Genomic DNA, 23163 nt, shown 5'->3' with positions numbered 1-23163 from the left:
GGCTCTGCGTCTTCTAGGCTACAGAGGTTCCTTTCTCCGTATAATCAGGGCTAGGGCAGAGCCTACCAAGTGTCCCACCCTCCCCTTCTTCTCCAAGGAAATTGGCACCCATGCTGGGAGAACAGACAGGAGGGACCCTAAAAGGGGATGGGGAGCAGAGTGGGTAAAATACCGCCATTCCTCCTCCAGACCCCACTTTCTATGCCTGCCATGGCTCTGCCTCCCACCCCACCCCCAAAACCCTTTAAGGAGATTCTAGTTACCACCAGGGCCTGCACTGTGACACAGAGGAACCTTGTAGAATTCAGTGAAGAAGGAAGCCAGAAAAATGGGGGGAGACACATAGAAGCCCCCCACCCTGCCTCCCCTGTGCCAGGCTCTGCCCGTCCAGGTACCTGACTGCCACAGGTCCTAGCACCCTTGCCAATGGCAGACAATTTAGTGAACCCTGAGTCCCAGATGGGACCAGGAGGTTGGTGAACTTGTTTACTGGATCTAAGGCCACAGAGTTGTCCAGGGTCCTTAAGCTCTGAGACAGTGGTTTCCCAGAATGCCTGGCAGAAGTGAGCTGGTGTCCAAGGGCAGAGTCCCAGGGCCAGTGTGGCTCTGTAGTTGTCCCATAGTTATAAGGCAGTGGGTTTCATGTGTCCTCCCTGAACTTCTGTCTCCTTTTCTGAAACCTGGGGGAGCTGCTCTGGTAACACGCTGGGTGGTAGAGGTTGTGTTAGCGGTGACTAAAACATCTAAAAAGAGAATGTGTTCATCGGCTTGCAGTCTGAGGGCAGGGCCTTGGGAAGACTGACCCATGTGCCATCCTTACTCAGGAAGCAGGGAGAGATTTCTCTTTTTAACTTGGTCTAGTAGCCCGGTCTGGGTGGGGCTTCTTACTGCGATTGACTGAATCTAGAAACCCTCTCAGACATGTTCAGAGGCTTGTCTCCTAGGTGATTTTAGGCCTCAAATTGGCTGTCAGGACTAGCCTTCCTGAGGGGAATGCTGCCTCTGACTCTCCCATTCCTAAGCCCAGTGAACTTCAGAATGGCAGAGGCAGGGAGCCCAAGGGTATGGGGTGTGTTCTGATGGGAACTAGTAAGGATGTGAGACTCAAGAGGGAAAGGTATTTGTCTGAGTCCACTTTGCCCTAGTGGTTGAGGCAGGATAGATGCTCCCTCCTAGACGTGAAGGCACCAGAGTTTTAACCCCTTTTCTAGGAAGTGGGTAGAATCCCTTAATATTGCTCATTGCCAGAAACAAGCCATACACTTTCCTCAGTAAGAGTCTGGAGTCCCTCGCTCTGTTCCCTGTCCCAAGGTCTTGTTCTAAACCCGTTGCTTCTCCTCCAGGGGATGGCTACTACCTGGCTGTGGGTGGGGCCGTGGCCCAACACAACTGGTCCCACATAAACACGGTGCTGCAGGACCAGGGGTTCCGGTGCCAGCTGATGGATAGTTCCGAAGATCTGGGCATGCTCAGTATCCAGGGCCCAGCCAGGTGAGAGAGGATAGGGACTTGATACCTGGGTTATCTGAGTCCACCTAGGTCCCAGTCCCTTCAGCCCGTGGGCACAACCACTCATCTGAACATTGGGTACTGTGACAGCTTGGGACCGTGCAATTTTCAAAATGTCAGGTTTAGGCTAGCCCTGTACCAGGCAAGGCCGTCCACCACCCAAGTACCCTATAATCCTTAACAGGGCCTTGTTCCAGATGCAGGAGGACCTGTAAGGACCCCTGGGTGCTACTGAGGGTTTTGGGCACAACATGAGGCTGTGTGGAACCTTGGATGTATGTGCACCTTGGAAAGACCACTCTGGTAGAGCTTGGGGGAAGGGAAGGAAAAACGGATGCATTGTGAACAGCCACCAACTAAGTCCAGCCAGTGTGGAGCTGACCTGGCCTCCACTGCTAATGTTGCTAGACCTGTGGCGGAGAGGGGTGAGGGAGGTGCTCTGTGGCTGTGATGGGGTATCTGCAAAACAGTTACCTAAGGGATGAAGGGCTTGTTTTTAGTCGTGGGAACAAGGGGCCGGGGTGGGAGGGAGACACAGAGACAGAGAAAGACAGATTCAAAGGGAGAGAGAGAAGGATAGAGGGGAGAGAAAGAAAAGAGCGAGGGGAAAGGAGAAAGAGGAGGGAGAGAGAGGAGACCATGTGACAAGAGCTTATTCCTTTTTTAGTCTATCTGCTGCCCGTACTGCCATATTCAGTGCCCCAATTAGGAGGGTTCTCCCTCCTAATCTAGTTTCTGCCTAGTCCAAGCAGGGTGACAGGGCTAACCACCACAGGTGGCTGTAAATGCTTTTCTTTTTATTGCTGGAACAGAGGCAGAGACATTTGCCAGGGCCGCACAGTTTCTGGGAAGTGAGGCAGAAGGACGTGGGAAACTCTTTACCTGTCATGTGTTCTCAAACCCTTATCAACACTAGTCACCAAGTCAAAGCCGCCCTGACAGCTGTGCCCGGACCAGGTGTTCCTCGGTAACCAGCAGGGCCTGCGCTGTGCTGGGCCCAGAGATGCATCTGTGCTTGGTGGGGCCCCTGCATCTAGACTGGAAGTGGAATGTTAAATGAAGAAGGGAGAGACAGGAAAGAAGGGGGCTACTTCTTGGAGGTTAGGGTCCCCCAGGGGATCAGTTTGAAAAACTTTCGTGTTTGGTGACATCTCTTCCTCTCCATGGGTATCCTGCTGGGACCTTGACTAGTGTGCTTAGACCCTACTGTGGTGTCCAAACCGGTCACTTCTCGATGAGTCTAGATCCTGCCCACTGCTTGCTGAGCTTCTTTCTGGGAGGCCCGGAAGGGGGAGGGGCAGGTGGCGAGGACAGCTCCACCGGGCTGCCATATGGGGACATGGAAACCATTTATTCCAGCATTTAGACTGTTTGATTAGCATCTGGCTGTAGGGCTAGTGGTGCTGTCATGGCTTTCAATACTCCCCCTGGGGTGAGGGGAACCTCAAGTCAACTTGAAGGGGTACAGTTCCACCTGCTGCTCTACAGAGCCCCGCCTGGCCTACAGGAGACTCCAGCTTCATTGCATGGTGACCTTGGGTAGGAACAGGTGAGGGGTGGGGAAGGGAAGGAGTGAGGGTACCAGGTAGTCCGATCAAGATTCAGCCCCAGGGGACAGCTGGGTGGCAGCCTCCAGGCTGACAGCTCCCCACTCCTCCAACCCCTTTCTCACCTCTTCCAGAAGGCTCTCCTGTTCCCCACATGCGTAGTAAGTAATGCCACTAACACAAGCAGGCCTAGTTACTAAGCTCTGTGGGGAGCACTTAGCACAGCACCTGGGTCATGGGAGGTGCCATACACACTGCTACTCAGAAGAACTTTCTGGAAATCGGCTATTCCTGAACCAGCCAGTACAGCAGCTGCTGAACCTTTACCTGGCTCTTGACCCCTCTGTCAGCTGCATTTCTCAATCTGACAAACTTCATTCAGTTCAAACAGCCTCCTGTAATTGCTGGGGACACACAGAGCTATGTGCCATGGTCAGAATTGTCAACGTGGGCCCCAGGTGCTAGACACATTTTTTTTGTGATTCTGTGAGAATTGTCTAAATCTCCATTTAGCAGCCAGGCCAGGGCCCAAGAGGTGCTGAGACTTGCCCTAGGACTCCAGGTGGCTTCTTTCCTCAAGCCACCTGTTTTTCTCCAATGAAGGACAGTAGCCTTGGCAGACCTGGTGGCTGTCCTCTGGGGCTGACACCCCAGCCTTCGTCCCAGTCCTTCAAGCCCCACTTTTAGACGCCTTATAGAGAAGACAGAACAGCTCTGTATCTTGCCAGATTACCTCTGCTGCGTGGCTGCCCCGGGGCTGTGGGGCCTGGGTTCTAGGAGGTTTGGAGGCAGCAGAGCTGAACCTCTAGGGCCAATACCACGTGGGGCTGGGGTTACATAAGGATCTTGGCAGAAGGCAAGATCACCTCAGGCGGGCGTGGGTGGTAGCTCCCAGCTCTGTGGGGTGTGGATTTGGGCTGGCTGCACTTCTGAGAACTTGCTGAAGCCCTCTGGGACCCCTGATGGGCAGAAGTGGGGGTGTTTCCAGTCCTAGGGTACTTGCTCTTCTGCCTGTGTTGAGCCCAGATGCTTGTAATTGGCACCACTCACAAGATAATTGTGTGCCAAGCAGTAGGTGGTGTAGGGGTTCTGTTGGCATGGAACCCCTGGCTTAGAGGGCCGGGCACAACAAAGGGAGAGGAAAATGGTAGTCATACAGAGACCCCAGGGGAGGGAATCCAGGGGCACTGCCTAGAGGAGGTGACTGCTGGATGAGTGGAGCTGAAGGGTGACAGAGGGTCAAATGTGACAGGGAGCAGGGCAGGAGTATGAAGGGACACAGGAGAGGTGGCCTAGGGGGAGGTGCTTGGGCTTTGTGGTGGGTCAGCTTGGGGCGTGGGCCCACAGGATTTTGCCTTTTTTTGCTGCAGCAGGGCCTGAGCTGGGCTGCAGTGGAGTGGGGGGCAAGAGAGAGGGAGACTGGCCGAGGCCAGTGCAGAACAATAGAAAGCTCAGTGGCTCAGCTCAGAGTAGCAGTGGGAACGTGAGAACGGACCATGTTGTGGTTTAGAAAAGCAGTGGACATGGCAGCATGAGCCACTGTGATGTGACACGGTTTGAGGACGAGTCTAGTGCCGTACGGATATCCAGCCATGACCACTAGGGACAGCCCCTGTTCTCATGGCCACCAGGAGGATGGGACTCTAATCTCTTTACCTCCTTGAGACACCTGTGAGGCTGAGACCCACTGCAGGTGGACTCGGGTTTGGCTGGGGGATGCACCGGGCGGTGGTGGTGCTTGGTGGTTGGATAACTCTATTTTAGTTGCTCAGCCAGCAACCAGAGCTCACCTGTACCCTGGCTTCCCTGACAGCCCACAGGAAGGTGGCTTTCTCACATGGTGGCACTTATAGCCTGTACCTACCAGATTGTCTAGATTAAATGTCATTTGTTGTCCTCCTCCCTCTGGTACTGATCCCGCTGGCCAGAAACACCTGAGGCTGTGTGACTCACTGATTCTGTCCTTGTTCACAGCCGTGCCATTCTCCAGGATGTGCTTGATGCTGACCTGAGCAACGAGGCCTTCCCCTTCTCCACCCACCAGCTGGTGCGGGCCGCTGGACACCTGGTAGGTAGCAATGGCCTCTGGGGTCTGGAGTGTGGTGGCAGCAACTTTTAACGAAGGTAGGGTCGGCCTGGGAGACTGGCACCTTTGGGTAAGTCTCTTTATCTCCCTGGGCCTCAACTCCCAAGGCCTGTCAGAGATGATGGCAGCCAACCTCACCCTGGAGGGAGCTCAGAGAGATGGGGTCAAGATGCTGCGCCATGTGTCTTCTTAGTCTCATCTGGGGAGAGGCTTCATTGCTTGCATGGATGCCTTTGTACCCTCCCTTCAAGCAGTAGAGGATGTCTGTCTAAGAGTGACTACTGCTTTTCTGCTTCCCTAGAAACAACAGGGCTGGGGACAGCTGAGGGTTCTCTGCAAGTCCCCACATCCCCTGGGGAGGCTACTTCTCCTTCCTTGCAATATCTTACTTATAATATGTTCCTTATAATATCATCCTGGTTTGTAGATGTAGGGGAGCCTGGTCAGACCCCAAACACACCTCCACTGTAGTTTTTAGAAGTCCAATGCCAAGTGACAAAGCCCAGCTCTTCTAAGGTTATGGCTTTCCTCTTCATCATGGTCCCCTGGTCTCCAGGGGCTCTCTAGGAGAGCCTGGGTAGGAAATCTGGGACCTAGCCCCTGGCTGGCCCCTCCATTTCCTGGGCCTCAGTCTTCTGGTTGGAAAAATGCACATTGTGATTTCCATCTGGAATTTTCAAGGCTGAGGGAGAGGTTGATGGTGCCATACACCAAGTACCATCTTCCCCTCCCACGGGAGGTTAGACATCCTCACCCCTGCTCGAAGATACCAGCAGTACCCCACAGTGGTGACTATGGGAGGTGTGTCTTGACAAGACTGGCTTGCCCACCAAGGTCATCCTGGATCTTTTATTTTCTACAGCTTTTGCAGAGGCCCCAAGCCGTGCTACATGAGGGTTACTTCTCTAAACTGATTTTTGAGAATCTGGTTGGCTTGCTCATGCTGCCCAAATGACAGTGGCCCCCACAACAAAGATCTGTGCTGGTGACATACGTGCCTGCAGGAGGGCAAGGACACTGTTGGCCATGTCTTGTCCTCCCTACTTGGCTATCTCTAGGTTTTTGTGGAGAGATGTGGAGAAACACCAGTTGGAGGATGAGATTTCTGCCCAGAGAGGGGCCAGACATCCTGGGACCAGGCTGGAACCTGTCAGCAAATAAACCGAGTGGCGCTGAGTGCTAGGGAGGACGCTGCCAGAGAGAAGGGTGATAAAGGCCGCCACGTGGGCTGCACTCCACCAGGGTTCAGGAAGTGGGGTGGGGGTTCTCTGTCTAGCTTGTTTCCTGCCTCACTAGTGCAAAGCTGTTTTCTGGGACCAGAAAGGGTCGGTGCTCTGAAAGAGTGGTGTGGTGGGATCTTAGAATATGGCAGCTCCAGACCTTTAGACTCTAGCTTGGCTTGCTCATGAGGGCATCTTGGTGGCATTTGTGTTGGCATATTCAACATCCAGAGTTCACTTTTGGTCAGGGCTGGGGTCAGGCTGCTGTGTGGAAGAAGGGAAAGCCGAGCCTCTCTTCCACTGTGCTGAGGCTTGGCATAGCCTCAGTCTGTGTGTGGTTTGGATGCTCGTGGAGGGAAGACCAGGTGGGAATAAATCCCCTCCTGTCAAGATCAGCATCCTCCCCCCGCTAGCAGGACCACCATGGGGTGGGGTGAGTGACGTGGGGTTCCCAATTCCAGCTGCTCCCTCCCATGGGACCCTGTCCTGGCCATGGCTGCCTCCTCAGCCCTCCCAGGCTGCCTGGGAATCTTCACCTGGGGCCTGGGAGTTAGGCCAGGACCCAGGCTGAGCCGACACAGCTCATACTGCCCAGGGTCATGGGCAGGCCAAGCTCCAGTGCAGGTGTCTGGTTTGGAGAGGATGTGTCCCCTGGCTACTCATGTCTCCTGCCATGCTGACTATGGTGACATAAAATGCGTATGAAAGATTGCTCACAGCCTGGCTCAGCACAGGCCTGCCGTCCCAGCTATGCAGGAGACCAGGGCAGAAGAACTGAAAGCTCAAGGTCAGCCTGGTCAACTTAGTAAGATTCTGCTTTAAAATAAGCAGTGAAAAGAGAGCTGGACTACAGCTCAGTGGTAGAGTGCTTGTCTAGCATATGTAAAAGCCTCCGTTCAACTCCCAACACTGTAAAAAATAACAAACAGAAGAAAGAGAGAAGGCACCGCAAATGCTATCATTCTGTTTCCAACCATAGCTGCACAGCGAAGGCTGGGTATCGAGCCCAAACCAGACCCCACTTCTGCAGCACAGCCTTGGGACACAACCTTGACCTTGCTTCTCTCAGCCCTGAAATAGGGTTATGGTCCAGAGCCCACGGCATGATTCCATAAAGATGGCCTTCTTCATGTGGCAAAGACATACTGACCAAACTCTTGGCTGTGCTATAAAACATGAAGAAATTCAAGAAAGCTCATCCATCTATCCCTAGAGGCTGGTGGTTCTACTCCATGGCAACATCTACTGATCTGCATAGTGGCCAAGGTTCACACATGGCTCTGTTCTCTAGTGGTGCTACAAGCCTGCTTGTTCTTTGCAACATACAAGAACCTGTGCCTACGCCCTGCCTTAGTAGTACCCGTGTTCAAACATCATGGGGTCCATTTCTTCTCTTGGGAGCAGCCTAATGGCAGACGTCCTTGTACATGGTGCTGTGAGTTTTCTGTCCTAAGCAAAGGAACTGATAAGTTGAACCCACTGAGTCCGAGACGGCCTGTCCTACCCACTTAGTCACATCCCTTTCCAGTGTTGTTCTAGATCTGGCAGGATGGGAGAAGACAGTGCCCTCAATGGGTCATTCAGATGGATGGGGGGCATGTCTTTGAGGCCAGACATGGGCAAAGCCTCATCACAGCTGGCCCCATGACAGTTATTGCTAACGTACCTCCTGGTACCAGGTACAAATGGCACCACTATGGGCCATCAGAGAGTTCTAGAGTTTGCATCTGAACCCATGGTGTTATTCCTATTGCACAGCTGCCCTACCCTGCAGCAGCCCCTCCCCTGGCTCTAGAATGAATTCCAGATGTGTTGGCTAGGAGCACCTGTGGGACTGGGCCAGACCTAGTGATGAGGAGGAAGGAGCAGCCCGCTCTCCGAGTGCATCCTCGCCCATAGGCTCAAGGGAGCTTGCAGCTGCAGTCCAGGGCAGTGGAAAATGACTGCCACTGCCCAGGGGATGAGGGACGGAGAGTCCCTGGAAGTGCTCACAGGAAGAAGAAGTTTGACACGGAGATGATAGTGTCTTGTTGCCCAACTGCCAGCAGCCATGAACCTGGGGGCTGGTTCTTCAAGACGAGCCAGTCGTCAGAACACATGTTCACTATAACATAGCAAGAAAAGTCTGCCACGGTGTGGTTCAGTCTCCACCCAGAAACATTTGACGCCTGTCTCCGACACCAGTCATTCTTCCTCAGCAGTCACGGCCACAGACTGGGAGGATCTCTGAGGACAGGGTTTGCCAGGTGGTTGATGAACAAAGCTCCTAGGTCATTCAGGATGGAGTGGGAGTATCGGCTCCTGCATCCGAGGAGTATCAGGCTGCCGCTGAGGTTATGTAAGACTGTGCCCTGCCAGGGACTCCTGTCCTAGTGACCCTGCTTTCTCCCAAAAGCCTGAAAGAGGGTGAGGCCAACAAGAACAAGATTGTTCCTGTGGTGTCCATGCTGTGGTTTGGGCTGACCTGGAAAGTTGTCTCTTGGTGTGGCTCTGGACACACAGCCCAGTGGCTTAAGCCTTTCCATTCCTTGGCCAACAGTAAATGGTAGTTTAGCCTCTGTGACACTTAGCCAGCTATAAAAGCTGGCTAGCCTCTGCTCTGGCCCCTGGGGCTCAAAGGCAAATGGGGAGGGGACAGGAAGCTGGGCCACAGATAGGACAGGGGAGTGTAGTCCAACACTTCTGTGCTATCCTGACCTTCAGAACTGGGAGGTAGGTGTTGGCCTCGAGTTTTGGACCAGCCTTCTTAGGCCTCAGCTTCCTTGGCAGTAACACAAAGTCTAGACAATGTCAAAAGAGCTTTGTGGTGCATCCTATCTATCTGGTCAAAACTGAATCCTCTTGGAATCGAAATTTCACATTCTAAGTGATATCTTGTGCTGGCTTAAAACTGTGTTGACGAACTGTCCATCAGCATGTGGAGGCTCTGGGGCCAGAACATGGAGCCAGTCCTCGTATTTATAGATCAGTTGGCTTCTAGCCCACCAGCTGCAGGAGAGGAATGTGTGTGTCTGCGCAGTCAGCAGATGCCAGGTTGAGCAGAGACGTGAGCAATGACTTTGGTGAGTGCCAAGTTCTGCAGACCCTGGTTCCTGTGGACCGAGGCCCAGGACCCTGCTGTGGTTGCCAAGCTCCGCTCATGACAGGACCTGGTCAGAGATGCCCAGTCACACGTCACTGACTTTTGCAATAGTGCCTCTCTGAGATGCTTGTGCTTGGGCCAGACATCTACAGTCTTTGGATTCCTAGAGAAAGAAGGGGGCTGGGAAAGTGAGTGTCCACTCAGCAGCCAACAGACCAGCTGTCTTTGCTCCTCACATGTTTGTCTCAAGGCCAGCAAGATTCCCCAGTGGGGGAGAGCTTTCACGGTGAGTCTCCCAGAGCTCAGTTCAGCCAGTACTGGGTCAGACATGGTGTTCTCGGCTCCTCTGCTGATGACACCCCTCCCCCAAGCAGAGAACAGGCCCCTCTTAGCAAACCAGCAGGCTCCAGGATGGGAGTCATCATGAGGCATAACAATAAAGCAATTTCCCTCTGAAAATTAATTTCAAATCAGGAGGAAATTGGATTTCTTTCCTGGCGGTGAAGAAGCCCTAGTTTGTCACTGCTGTGACTCCATTTGCTCGGGACAGAACAGGCTCACACCCACACATTTGATAAACTATGGAGTACCAGTGAGAATGCATTCACACTGAGTACAGCTGCCTAGAAACGTGCGCTGTGAGGCCAGATCTGTTGATCCCTTCCTTAGACAGCCGTACAATGTTATACTCTAATTCCGTGACGCAGCCAAGAAAGATATGGCATCCACAGTCTGGGCATGTGTTCCCTGCCGCTATTCAAGCTGTCGTCAGTGGAGGATAAAATGCTTGCTAGAAAAATGTAGGAACACAGCGTGTCTGGAACGAGGTGGGGTCACCCTGTGTGACCCCAGTGTGCGCTGAGTGGTGTATGTCCTTTCTCTCCAGGTTTCTGTGACCCGCTGCTCTTGCCTGTGGGTGCAGGCGTTTTTATCAGCTGTTTGGATTTAAGGATCCCAGGCCAGAGCCGCTGGAACAGGAATTCTGTCAGAGGAATGGCTGGCTCTCCGAAGGCCAGAGGGCTGGACTCCAGGGCCAGCAACTGTGGGAGAGACTTGAAACAGCGTGGGTTAAATACTGTCGGCTTACGCCCATTTCTAGAAGATTGGATTATAGTCATTATGACCCCATATTATAACCTCACTGTCACCAGAACCATTACCACTTCTGACATTTCTCACCACTATGATGACATCATCATCACCACAGTCACCAATGCCACCTTCTTCATCACTATAGCCACCACCAGCACCATCACCTTTGTCACCTTACCACCATCACCTTTGCCTTCATCATAGCTATTACTACATCTTTATCACAACAACTACTACCACCGCCACCACCATTACTGACACCAACATCACTGTCACTGTCACTACCACCATTACATCATTATCACTGCCTCTATCCCCACATCACCATCACCCCCCACCATCACCATCATCACCGCCAACACCATTATGATAGTGTTGATTATTATGATGACCATCATCTTCCTCACCACCACCACAGCACCATCACCACCACCAGTGCCATCATCACCATTACCACCACCATCACCTTAACTACCATGACCAGCACCATTGCTGTGAGCACACTGGTACTGCTATCATGAGGATCACTACCATTCTCACCTCCCACACTCCGAGCCTCTGAGCCAAACAAGTGCACCAGATTGAGTTCTCTGCAGGGCAGTGTTTTAGAAGATCTTGGCTGTCTCCCAAGGGTTGGGATGGAATTTTCTCCAGTCCTTACCCTCTCCTGCGGATTTGGGCCTCTGAGCATCTTTCCTCCTGAGCCTCGCAGGGTCCTCATTTATTTAATGAGTGAGTTTGGAGCACGCCATCCTGTGCTGTGGGACAGTGTGATTGTCAAGGCTTAGGCAGGACCGGTATTCTTGAGACCCCACTCTGGCACATGTTCAGGGAAATTCCCAGGAATGGCTTGGCCTTCCCTGTCCTGGCACCACTGTGGTCTTCAAGCTGCAGCTGAAGCTAGGCTGAGTGCGGTCCTGGACCTCTCCATACACAGCTGCCGGGAAGTGAAGCAATGTGCCCGAAGTCCCAGGTCCTTCTCTCACCGAAGATGCCAATACTCAAGAGTAGAGGCGTGTCTTTCAGAACTGGGCTCAGATTTTAGATCTGGGAATATCAGGAAATGTCCTTTTCTGTTGCCAAAGTCTTTGAGGCACTTATCCAGCTTATAGAACCAATGTTAACAATGGGATACAAATTCCTCCTCAATCGTGAGTCACCTGAGAGCCACCATGCTGGCTAACACTTATCCCAGGAGGATTGGTAGAGGTTATAGGACACTTCTACCTGCCAACATCTAGTCACCTGCCTCCATAGATGTTACCAGGCTTTGAACAAGTAGTTCCTCCCTAGGTTCCTTACCTGCCTGTATTTTAGGGTGATTGTCTGTGACATGCTTCTAGGAGTCCTGGGAGGCAAAGGCTGTTTCTCTGCAGGTTTATTGGCAGAGCTGAGATTCAAAGGCAAGGTCTGTTGTCAGGGGAGAGCCATGCAGACTCCAATTCAAAGCTCTGTCTGCACCATCCTGTGATTTTGGCCCTATGGCATCTGCCCTGGCAGGGCCACTGACTCCTCATCGATCCCATGTCAGTTGACTGCCAAGGGGGCTAGACAGTGTATCTGAACTGCCAAAGGTTAGAATCCCGGGGCTGTGTTTTTGACCCAATGGGATGTTTGAAGATAGGTGATCATGAAATGGGGGCTCAGAGTCTCATTCTGTCCTGGGTTTGACACTTACGTCTAGTTCAGTGATATTGTCTAGAATGGAGCAGATATGGCGAAACCTCCACTGCGAAAAACCTGGGCTGGTGGCCTGAAAGCTTTGCAAGAAAATTCTGGGCTCTCACCTTGCTGGGCTGAGCTGACTCTGTTGACCAGTATATTGGGGGCTTTGGAACATCCAGCAAGGTGGCAGTTAAGGTGAGGTCTTTTGTACCCATTCTAATGAGCAACTGTCACCACTTGGATGGCCCAAATAACACAGAGAATGGATAGAACTTTCCTCTCATGACATCTAGAACCTTCCAGGAGAAGAGGATCCTGGGCTGATTTGGGATGGTGATATGGGTCTAGGGATGCAGGTTTCCAAGACTTCAGTCCTCTTACTGGCCTTTTCAGAGACAATTCTCAATCAGCTGCATTCTACCATTCAAAGCCCAGAAGGCCACTGTGGCTCTGCTTGATGTAAGGTCCACTCTGGTCCTTGACAGGCCATTGTCCTAGCTGGCCATTCAAAGTGCCCATTTCCAAACAGGAGGCAGAGCTGGCCTTGGACAGGATGTTTTCCCAGACACCCCCAGGGTGACCTGCCTGGCCATCAGAGTCTGGGCTCTCTCTGTTTCTGTTCAACAGTGTATCCTCTAGAAATAACCCAAGTCCTGAGCCTGTGTTCAATGTTCAGTCACTTAGGGGTGGGCTTCTGGGTGACAGGCATGCTGGGATATTCCTTGGGGTCTAATTAAAGATGCTGTGTTTTGAGGTGCTCTAGTGAGACTAGCCATTCCCCAGGGCTGTGCCCTCCTCAGCACCATCTAGGCAGGGATTGGGTTTCTGCTCACCTAATTTTCATTCCCTGTCTTCAGTCCTAGAGAATTCCCCACCACTGTCCTTTTTCATTCATTTTAATAGATACATAGAACACATAAAATTGACATATTAATGAGGCTCCATGTGATAGTGGGGTTCTGTGTAGCATACCATGTGCTGGGTTTATACTTCATGGTAGTATGGTTCCATGTGGTGGAGCACCATGAAGTGATGGGGCGCTGTGTGGTAGTGGGGTGCTATGCTATGGAGGTACTGTGTTGTGGTGATGGGTTACTGCAGTGCTGAGGTACCGTGTAGTGGTGAGTTTTGTGGCAGGGTACCATGCGGGGGTGAGACACAGTTGCTAATTTGATGCATGGACACAAGGTATATACTGTTTACATCATGCTGTCCACATCTGTTTCCTCAATATACTTCAATACCTATTTTCTTGTGTGTGTATTATATGTGACTGTCCATATGTGTGTGTGCACATGTGCATGCATGTGGAGTCCACAGGAGAACACGGGGTGTCTTTCTCAGTTGCTCTCTGTCTTGTTTTGTGAGACGGAGTCTCTTACCAGAGAGCCCAAGAGTCTTTCCATCTCAGCTTCTCTAGCACCGGGATTACAGACATGCACCTCCACGCCTTGCTGGTACATGAAAGCTGGGGATCAAGTTCATGTCCTGATGCTTGGACCGAAAGCACTTTGCCAACTGAGCCATCCCCTCACCTAGTCATTATTTTCACATACGTTTATTTATCTATCTATCCATCCATCCATCCATCCATCATTCATCCATCCACCCACCCACCCACCCACCCACCCATCTATCTATCTATCTATCTATCTATCTATCTATCTATCTATCTATCTACATCTATCTATCTATCCATCCATCCATCATCCATCCACCCACCCACCCATCCATCCATCCATCCATCCATCCATCCATCTATCTAATATATATATATATATATATATATATATATATATATATATATATATATATATATATATATATCATGTGTATTGTGTGTGTGAGTAGATGTGTGTGTTTATGAGTAGTATGCATGTACCATGGAGGGAGGCCAGATGACTATCTGTGGGAGTCAGTTTTCTCCTACATGGACTCTGGTGACTAAACTCAGGCTGTCAGGCTGAGTGGCAAGCACCTTCACTCATGATCCACTTCACATGCCCTAAGATAAGCTTGTTTGGATGCCACACTTTATAAGATTATACGGCACTTACCTGTCAGTGGCTAGCTTATTGTACTTAACAATGACAAGCATTAACCTTTTGGTTTGCTTTTTGACACATGGTTTCTCTGTGAATCCCTGGCTTTCCTCAACTCATTCTGTAGACTGGGCTGGACTTGAACTCAGAGATCCACCAGCCTCTGCCTCCTGAGGGCTGGGATTATAGGTGTGCACCACTGCCTGGCTGGATATTATTCTGTTGGGTACATGAGTTACATTTATGTTGAGCGACATCATTGCAATTCATAATAGTATATACATATCTTCAAAAACAACTTTCATCTCCTCCCAAAATGTACCCCCAAACTGCTGGGACACACAATAGCTCTGCTTGTCCCTCTTTCCTCCAGGAGCATGGAGCTCCCACTGGGTTCCACTCCCTGGGTTTGCTCTGCTGCTGGCATCTGCCCTCTGTCTCTAGTACCTGAGACACAGACTAAGAATGCCTCAGCCAGGCCCTCAGGCCTCAGTTTTCTCTCCCTGGAAGGAATCTGTTGCTGTTGCTTTTTGTGGGGGCAGGGGTACACAGAATCCATCTACACAGACAAGGTTGTCCTGGAATCACAATAGTTCCTCATTCTCCTGTGAGTACACACACCTGTTGTGAGATTGCTCAGCTGAAACTCAAACCCATCAGACAAAGCTCTTCTCAGGTCTGGTCCCAGAAAGCAACACCCTGTGTAGCCATGCAGCATGGACCCTATGTGACTGTTCTGTGTTTCGGCACAGCCTAGGCTTCACTCTCATCCCAGCAGGCATCAGGACATCCTTCCTGCCATACAGGTGACTGCTGTTGTGTGGTGTGGATAAACTCTTGGGCTCACACCCCCCAGCTTCGGTGTGTGATACCAGTGTGAGAATCTCTCTGTGAGCTCTGCCTCCTGTCCCCAGGTTTAGGGGATGAGGTGTCTACACACAAGCTGGGCCACACCACCTAGGTGTACTTTAAAATTTTAAGAGGGTGTCACACTCTTCCTGACGACAGCACCATTTTATGGCCCTGCCAGTAAACACAAAACTTCTGATTTCTCCACATCCTCGCTGCATCTTTTACCTTTTGCCTTGCTTTTTGTAAAATCCAAATTACATATTTTATTATTATGATTTTGAGTGTGTGAGGACGCGTGTATTATAGCATGTCTGTATGTGGCGGTGGGGGGGGGGCAGAGGACAACTCGGAGTGGTCAGTTTTGTTTTTCTGCCATATTGGTCCTAGGGGTAGAACTCAGGAGCACCTCTATCTGTAAAGTCACCATCTTCACCCTGCTTGCTTAAAAAAAGAAAGAGATTTTGTTTTGGTTTGGTTTTCCCAGACAGAGTTTCTCTATGTAGCCCAGGCTGTCCTGGAACTCAGAGACAAACGAGCTTCTTGACTGTTCTGATTAAAGGTATGCACCACCAAGCTGGGTTTGAAAAATTTTTAACTTTTTTTTTGAGACAAACATTTTATTTTTTTATTATTATTTTTTTGAGACAGGATTTCTCTATGTAGCTCTGGCTGCCCTGGAACTCAATCTTTAGACCAGGCTAGCCTCAAACTACAGAGATCTGCCTGCCTCTGCCTACTGAGTGTGCTACTACCACCAGGAAGGACTTGTTTTCCAATTGTGTGTACCCAAGTGTGGGTATGCACGAAGCTCACTGAGTTGCCTACATGGGAATTTACTTCCAGATGCTCTGCTGAGTTCCACTGATCCAGCTCTCTGTGTTACAACAGCACCACACTGCTTTGACTGCTATGGCATAGTCTGTTTTGAAATGACAGATTGAATTCCCCAATTTTGTCACTGTTTCAAGTCTCATGTGGCTCTCTCTTAGGGCCATTTGAGGGTCCGTAGGAGCTTTAAGAGGTTGCTTCTCTATGTCTGCAATTTAATGAGCACCAGTGGGGCTCTGCCAGGGCTGTTCGGCTGTGGTGCTGCTTTTGGCAGTTTGGGCATTTTACTGACACATCTCCAGTCCCTGAACATGGGGTCTCTTTATTTATTGTCTTAAATCCTTCTACCTCTTGGCTGTGAATATTCCTATATATTTTAATGCTGGTATTAATATTATCTTAATTTCCTTCTTTTATTTTTGAACTTTGAGACACCTCCATGAAGTCCAGGTTGACCTGAAACTTCCTATGAAACTGGGAATGACTTTAAACTCAATCCTCCTGCCTCCACCTCCTAATCTCTGGGATGGCATATTTCTGGTTTAATTTCCATTTCTGGGTTGTTCATTGGTAGCAGATGATTTTGTATGCTGGTTTTATGTCTTAAAACTGAGGGTTCTGTTTATTGTGAAATCTTTAGAGTGAGACAGAGTTTTATCTAAACCTGGTTCAAGGCCCTTTCTGCCAACCCCGTATAATTCTAGCTCCGCCCATTGCAGCTGCATCGTTCAAGGAGTGCTGCCTCTTCCTTCTTAAGCCTTCTTTATTTTTTTGTACTTTTTGTGGTGCTGGGAATCAAGCCCAGGACCTTTCACGTGCTAGGTGTCTTAGTATGTCATGTCATGCTAGGACATGCTAGGTCATGCTAGAAATCGTAGGTCCTGCTAAGTCATGCTAGGTCATGCTAAGTCATTCTAGGACATGATAGGGCATGTTAGAACATGCTAGGTCATGCTAGGAGTCCTAGGCCATACCAAGTCATGCTAGGTTATGCTAGGACATGCTAGGTCATGCTAGGTCATGTCAGGACATGGTAGGATATGCTAGGACATGATAGGTGTCCTATCACTGGGCTGTATCTTCAGTCCTTTCTTAATCTTTTTAAAGCCACCTGAGCTGGGCTATTGTCCTTGTCCTTGATGTTTGCCCAAGGTTGGGTTTCCTCACTCAGCACTTTCCAGATCTGTCCATTCATAGTTTCATATTTCTTTATGGATAAATAAAATTCCATTGTGTGTGTATACCATCAATCCATCCGGTGATGGGCATCTAGGCTGGTTCTATTTCCTTGCAAATGTGTCTCAGGCGACAATGGCCACAGTTGTACAAGTGCCTGAGCCGATGTTTGATGGCAGGGAAATATATGCCAGGCATGGGGCTTCTGTAATCCTGCTGATCACAGACCCTGCTTAGGTGAGGCACAAAGGCTGAGCCTTCCGAGGTGGCTGGGAGCTACCTGCCCCATAGGGGTGAGGAACATGAGCTTGTTCTCAGTCTTGTCCCATCCTTGTCCCATCCTTGTGTGCCACTATGAGAAGAAATGAGACCTGCTCTTAACTCTATTGTGACAGGGGAGGAAATGTATGACACCCGGGCACCCATGATCCATGGACCTGGAAAACACACAGACTTCTCCAAATTCTCACTGTGCCAGAAGGGAGAAGAACCTACCATCTTCTCTCTGGGGTTCTTCTTGGCACCTGCCATCACAATGCTCTGTAGTGGAGACCCAGAAGTTGACCACCTGTGTCCCACTGAGGTCAGGAGATCTCAAGCATCCATGACATCCCCCACCTGTGTGCTTGTCTGGATGAGGAGCTTCGGAACAGGGAGGTTAGGTGCACTTTAAAAATGACTTTCTCTGCTTCGAAATGACACTGGCTTTGAGTCCCAAGCTCCTTTGGGCTGTCTAAAATTAGCACCCTGGTGACAAGGCGGTCTTTGTCAGGGGCCCACAGCTTGTACAGGGAGGCAGAGAAATGTCAACAGCAGAGTTTCTGTATCAGTTTGAGTTTTTTTTTTTTTTTTTCACAAGGCCAAACCAATGGTGCTGCTTCAAAGGCCTTTAGACCCAGTTTCCCAGTGGCTGTGTGATTAGAACGGCAGTTCATAAGGTGCTGGCTTTGTGGTCAGACAACAGGGTAGCTCCCTTCCCCAGACAGCACAGGGGTAGCAGCACTGGCCCGGCCACCTCTGTTTGTGAGGTGCCTTGAGCCCTCCCATATCCCTTTGGTGAGCTGAGCAGCGATCCTGGGCTGCTGTGATCTTGGGGACCTTCATTTACATCCCCCACAACTTGTCTGAAGGCTGGGGAAGTGGGCACCAGTTGTGTGTGTTAGTCTTGGTACATCTACCTAAGCTAAATGTTTGCAAAGATTGTATCTTCTGGGAAAGGGAGGCTTCGTGTCGGCTATGTGGGTGCAGACATGCCTTTCCAGACCCCAGCTCTTCCGACATGGATCTGGATGTCCTTCCTCTGTGGGATCACAGAGGAAGGTTAAGTGGGATGTGTATGAAGGTTCCAGGCCAGGGACTGCAGATCAATGGTGCCATCATTCCTGTGTTTGTGAGCATCAGTTTCTGGAACACACATTGTTCATTCGTGTGGCTTCTGGAATGATGGCCTTGGCACCCTGACTTGGTACTGGCATGACATGAGCTATGTCAGCTTCCCACCTGCTTCCCGTCGGCGGAAGAGGCTTGAGCATTTTAAAATGAGAGCCTGGGCTCACGATGGCTGCATTTGTGGCTGTGGCCATCTTTGGGAACACGGTGCTGGCAGATGGGACTGCATAGTCACCATCTTGCTGATGTGACAAAGCATCTGACAAAGGAGTCTTGAGGAAGGCAGAGGCAGGTGGAGCTCTGAATTCAAGGCCAGCCTGTTCTACAGATTGAGTTCCGGGACAGCCAGGGCTACACAGAGACCCTGCCTTGAACAAGAGAAGAAGCATTTATTTGAGCTCACAATTTGAAGGTCAGATCCATCGTGGTGGGGAAAGTCATGTCAGCTGTCATATTGCATCCACAGTCAGGGGCAGAGAGATGGACACGGGCACCCCGCTCACTTTCTCCTCTTTGTTCAGTCTGATATCTCAGACCATGGAATGGTGCCACCCACATTCTGGGTGAGTCTTCCTTCCTCAGTCACTCAATCTAGAAACTCCCTCGAACATGCCTAGAGCGTTGTCTCCTAGGTGATTCTCGATTTTATCGTGTTGATAGTACCAACCGTCCCAGCCGTTAAGAGGTGGTTCTTCAGAGTCAGTGTGGGTCCAAAGCCCAGTGTCAGAGTCTCGGTAGGAGCTGGGAACGACACAGATTGGTAGTGGGAAGGGGACAGCAGATGCTGAGTGACACGGGTACCTGTGGAGCATTACTGGAGCCCTTGCTTTGGAAGAGACCAGGAAGGTGTTTCCTGAGCCTCCAGGTATGGCACAGCCACACCTGACCTAAGGCTGTGAAAACCCAAATAGACATGGAGCCCACCCACTGGTCTAAGCTCGCCCAGTTTCTGGTCCCTTGCTTGACTACAGGGATGAGGCCAGGAGGTGGAGACTGTCTCCCTCTCTCTACATTGAACTCTCCCCCTTCACTTAAAGATTCTCAGCTCAGCTTATGTGAGCACCCCCCAGAAAGCACCGTTTCTCGGGGACTGCTGGCATGTGGCAGTCTGGGGCAGCTGTAGCTGATCCGCGCTCGTCCCCCCAGGTCCGAGCCATCCGGCTGTCCTTCGTTGGGGAGCTGGGCTGGGAACTGCATGTGCCCCGTGCATCCTGCTTGCCAGTGTACCGGGCTGTGATGGCTGCTGGTGCAAAGCATGGCCTAGTCAATGCAGGCTACCGTGCCATCGACTCTCTGAGCATCGAGAAAGGTGAGCACCGGGTTGCTATGGTCCTGGGAAGCCAGCTAAGCCACCAGGAAGAAGCTGGGGATGCTTCTGTCACCAGTGCTTAGATTTCCGCATAAGTCCCTCTATCTCCCAGCCTTGTGTATTTTGTCCACGGGCTCTACAGGGCAGTGCTTCAGAAGGGATGCTGGGGTCCCCAGTACCTGCTCATGGACTCAGAGGTGAGGCACTGCCTGGAATCCTGAGGGAGCAGCCTCAGTGGGGAGGGGTCGAATTCAGCACTGTGCCTCACATGAGTGGTAGAACCCCCCTATTCTGACACCTAGATATCTCCGGAGAGGTAAGGGCAGGATGGCTTTAACAAGTGGCCACCTTGCATCCTTTAAAGAGTGATAGAAGTTCAGAGTGGGGCCTGCTGTTCCTCTAGGGATGCTCAGCCCACCTTCCAGGTCCACCCCACATCCCACCCTGATGGCGCAAGGGACTGGAAAGCTCATGGGACTAGTCTGCTCCAGGAGCTCATATAGGAAACCTTCTAGAGACTAGGACCCACTCCATGTCCCTGGGCTGTCCGGGTTACTAAGCAACAGTGAAGGTGAAGATTTGGGGACTTGGCGGTGTGGGCACGGGCAGAACCCACATATGTCTTTTAAAGACTCATTGCACAGCTTGGACAGACACTCACCTGCAGCTTCCTGTCCCACAGGCTACCGGCACTGGCACGCAGACCTGAGACCCGATGACAGCCCCTTGGAGGCAGGACTGGCCTTCACTTGCAAGCTCAAGACATCAGTGCCTTTCCTAGGCCGCGAGGCCCTGGAGAAACAGCGTGCCGCAGGCCTCCGCCGACGCCTGGTGTGCCTCACTGTGGAAGAGTGAGTGTCCTGGCCCACTGGGTGGTACTTACTGTTTCCAATGAGAGCCCCTGGGGCTGGCAGATCCCTTAGGTCTGCTTCCCTTTCATAGTATCCCAGTGCAGACAGTGAGAATGAGGGGAGCTCTATCTACATGTACGACAAAAGGTCTATATGATTTATCTCTTGCGTTGGTGTGAACAGAACTTGTATGCAAACCCAGACCCCATAAGGGCCAAGTGAGCCAGAAGTGGGTCAGAGATGGAGGTGGATCAGGGACCCAGAGACAGAAAACGCTTAACCTTCTCCAATGCAGGTATTCGGAAGAGAAAGGTGCTACAGCTGGGGTGGCTCCTCTGGGCTGGGTAAAGCCAGGCCTGGTGACTCAGGAGGGTGAGAGCTACTCAGAAGCTGGTGACTCTTTTCCTTTGCCACAACCTCCTGACCTGTTCCATTAAATCCTGACTATGTAGAACTGCCCTCCATTTATAAATGATGGTCATATTGTCACAGAGACATGGACTCATATCCAGTCATGTGGCAGAGGTGAAAGGACGGAACATGTCACTGGGAGAGTTTGGATGCTGGAGGCCTGGGTTCCACTTGATCCAGAGTTACACATTGGATAGTGTTGGCGGCCCATGATGGTACCCATAAGAATTCTCCTAGCAACTGTCTCCAGGAGCAGGAGATGGCTTTGGGTTTGTTGCTTTGCAGCTGACAGGCAGCCACAAATGCTGTCACTTTGCTAAGAGTGTCAAGTGTGATAAGAGGCTATGAAGATTTGTCAGCATATGGTGGCTTCTCCCAGAAATCTCACCTACTCCCTAGACTGCTGCCCAGCTTGGACGGCAGGGACCTCGGGTGGGATCACTGTCATGACTGGTTCCCTGAGCCTCTACGAAGCTTCTGAAGACCAGTGCTTAGATCTAGGGCAGAAGCTTAACAACTGTCCTGTTCAGGGGCTTCCTTCTTGTCTCTGAAGCTCTTGGCTGCAGGGCACATAATGACATGTACCTGCTTTGAGGGGCTCTGGGTGAGTTTGGACCTCAGTGGTTCTACTGTATCCCATGGGAAATGGAAGAAGATGGGAGGGCATGCTCATCACAACTTTATCCTGACCCTCATCCTTTTATGGGCGGAACCCAGATGGTGTGGCTGTAAGAAGAGACCCAAGAGGGCATCTGAACCTGCTCTGACCTTTGTCATTTTTGAGACTAGTTTAGCCCTGGAGAACAGTCTTCAGATGACATCATGTATGGGCATGGACAGTTCTAGATTTTAATGATTTTTTTTTCTTGTCTACCATTTTGAATTTTCAAAAGCTGTAGCATTAATATAGTAGTACATTGACTAAAAAAAAATCCTTTAAGTAAATGTATTATAAAAGGCTATGGTGGCACATGCCTTTAATCCCAGCACTTGGGAGGCAGAGGTGCATAAATCTCTGAGTTCTGAGATTGAGGCTAGGCTGGTCTACAAAGTGAGTTCCAGGATAGCTAAATCCTGTCTTGAAAACAACAACAACAAAGAGAAGATGGCCAGAACACTATAGAATAAGCCCACTTACTCAGCATAAACCATCAAAACCTCTAAGGTAAGTTTTCATTGAACTAGAAAAGAAATTCTGAAATTTATAAGGAAACATGAGACCCAGAATAACCCGAGCAGTCCTGTGCATACTGGAGAGAAGCAGCCTCTGCAGTGAAGGACAGAACTGAACGTCCTCAGGAGAGGTATGAAATAGACCCTGCTTCCCCTGCATGAGCGCAACCCCAAAGCAGACGAGCTCTGCAGAGACACACTGCAGAGCCGGTGTCTCGGGATAGAAACATGGGCCACGCCTCTCTGAGTGAGACTCTAGCAGCTCAGGAACTCAGTGCAACAACTGATGAATGGGGTGCACAAAATAAAGAGATGCTTCACAGCAAAGGAAGCCGTCGCCAGAGTGAAGAGACATCCTGCAGGATGGGAGAAATCCTTGCCAGCCACTCCTCTGACAGACAATAAATTCTCAGAATATACAAAGTGCAACAACAGAATGAAACACCAAACTCACAAATAATCCGAATAATCCAGTGAGGACAGACCCTGAGAAAGGAGGAAAATGCAAATGGCCAAGAAACATGAAAAACTGCTCAAGGTCTTCAGTTATGAAGAAATGCGAATCAGCGCTGTGCTGATAATTCTGCCTCAGCCATCAGAGTGGCTGACACTAAGGGAAGAAATGGCCGCTGTTGCTGGTGTGGATGCAGGGATGTAAATCAACCCAGTCCGGAGGCAAAGGCACTTGCTGTGACTCCGCTGTGCTCTCTTGTCTACTGAAGGATTCCGAGTTGGCACATCATGGATCTACCTGACGGCCATGTTACTGCAGTAGTATTCTTAGTAGCCAAGACAGAGAAGAGAGTAGGTATCCATCAATGGATGAATTTTATTTTGTTTTTTATTTTTATTTTTTTAAGTTTTGAGACTGGACTTCACTATGTAGACTTGACTGGTCTGGAACTTACTATGTAGACCAGGCTGGCCTTGA

At 50.6% G+C, this 23163-nt stretch overlaps 1 protein-coding gene across 1 annotated transcript in view; it reads left to right on the top strand.

Annotated features, from left to right (window-relative positions):
* The window catches only part of SARDH (sarcosine dehydrogenase), a gene marked incomplete at both ends in the record, with an annotated part of 56296 nt that overhangs the window by 29036 nt on the left and 4097 nt on the right, over nt 1–23163 (top strand). The window contains 4 exons of the mRNA XM_080927504.1: nt 1344–1491; nt 5031–5124; nt 19635–19797; nt 20480–20648. Coding sequence (XP_080783630.1) covers nt 1344–1491; nt 5031–5124; nt 19635–19797; nt 20480–20648 — 574 coding nt within the window. The remainder of the gene's footprint in view (nt 1–1343; nt 1492–5030; nt 5125–19634; nt 19798–20479; nt 20649–23163) is intronic.

The sequence above is a fragment of the Micromys minutus genome (genome assembly GCF_963924665.1).
Source record: "Micromys minutus genome assembly, chromosome: 13".
NCBI lineage: Eukaryota > Metazoa > Chordata > Mammalia > Rodentia > Muridae > Micromys > Micromys minutus.
The sequence above is the reverse complement of the archived record's forward strand: the minus strand, read 5'-3'. Positions and strand labels throughout refer to the sequence as shown.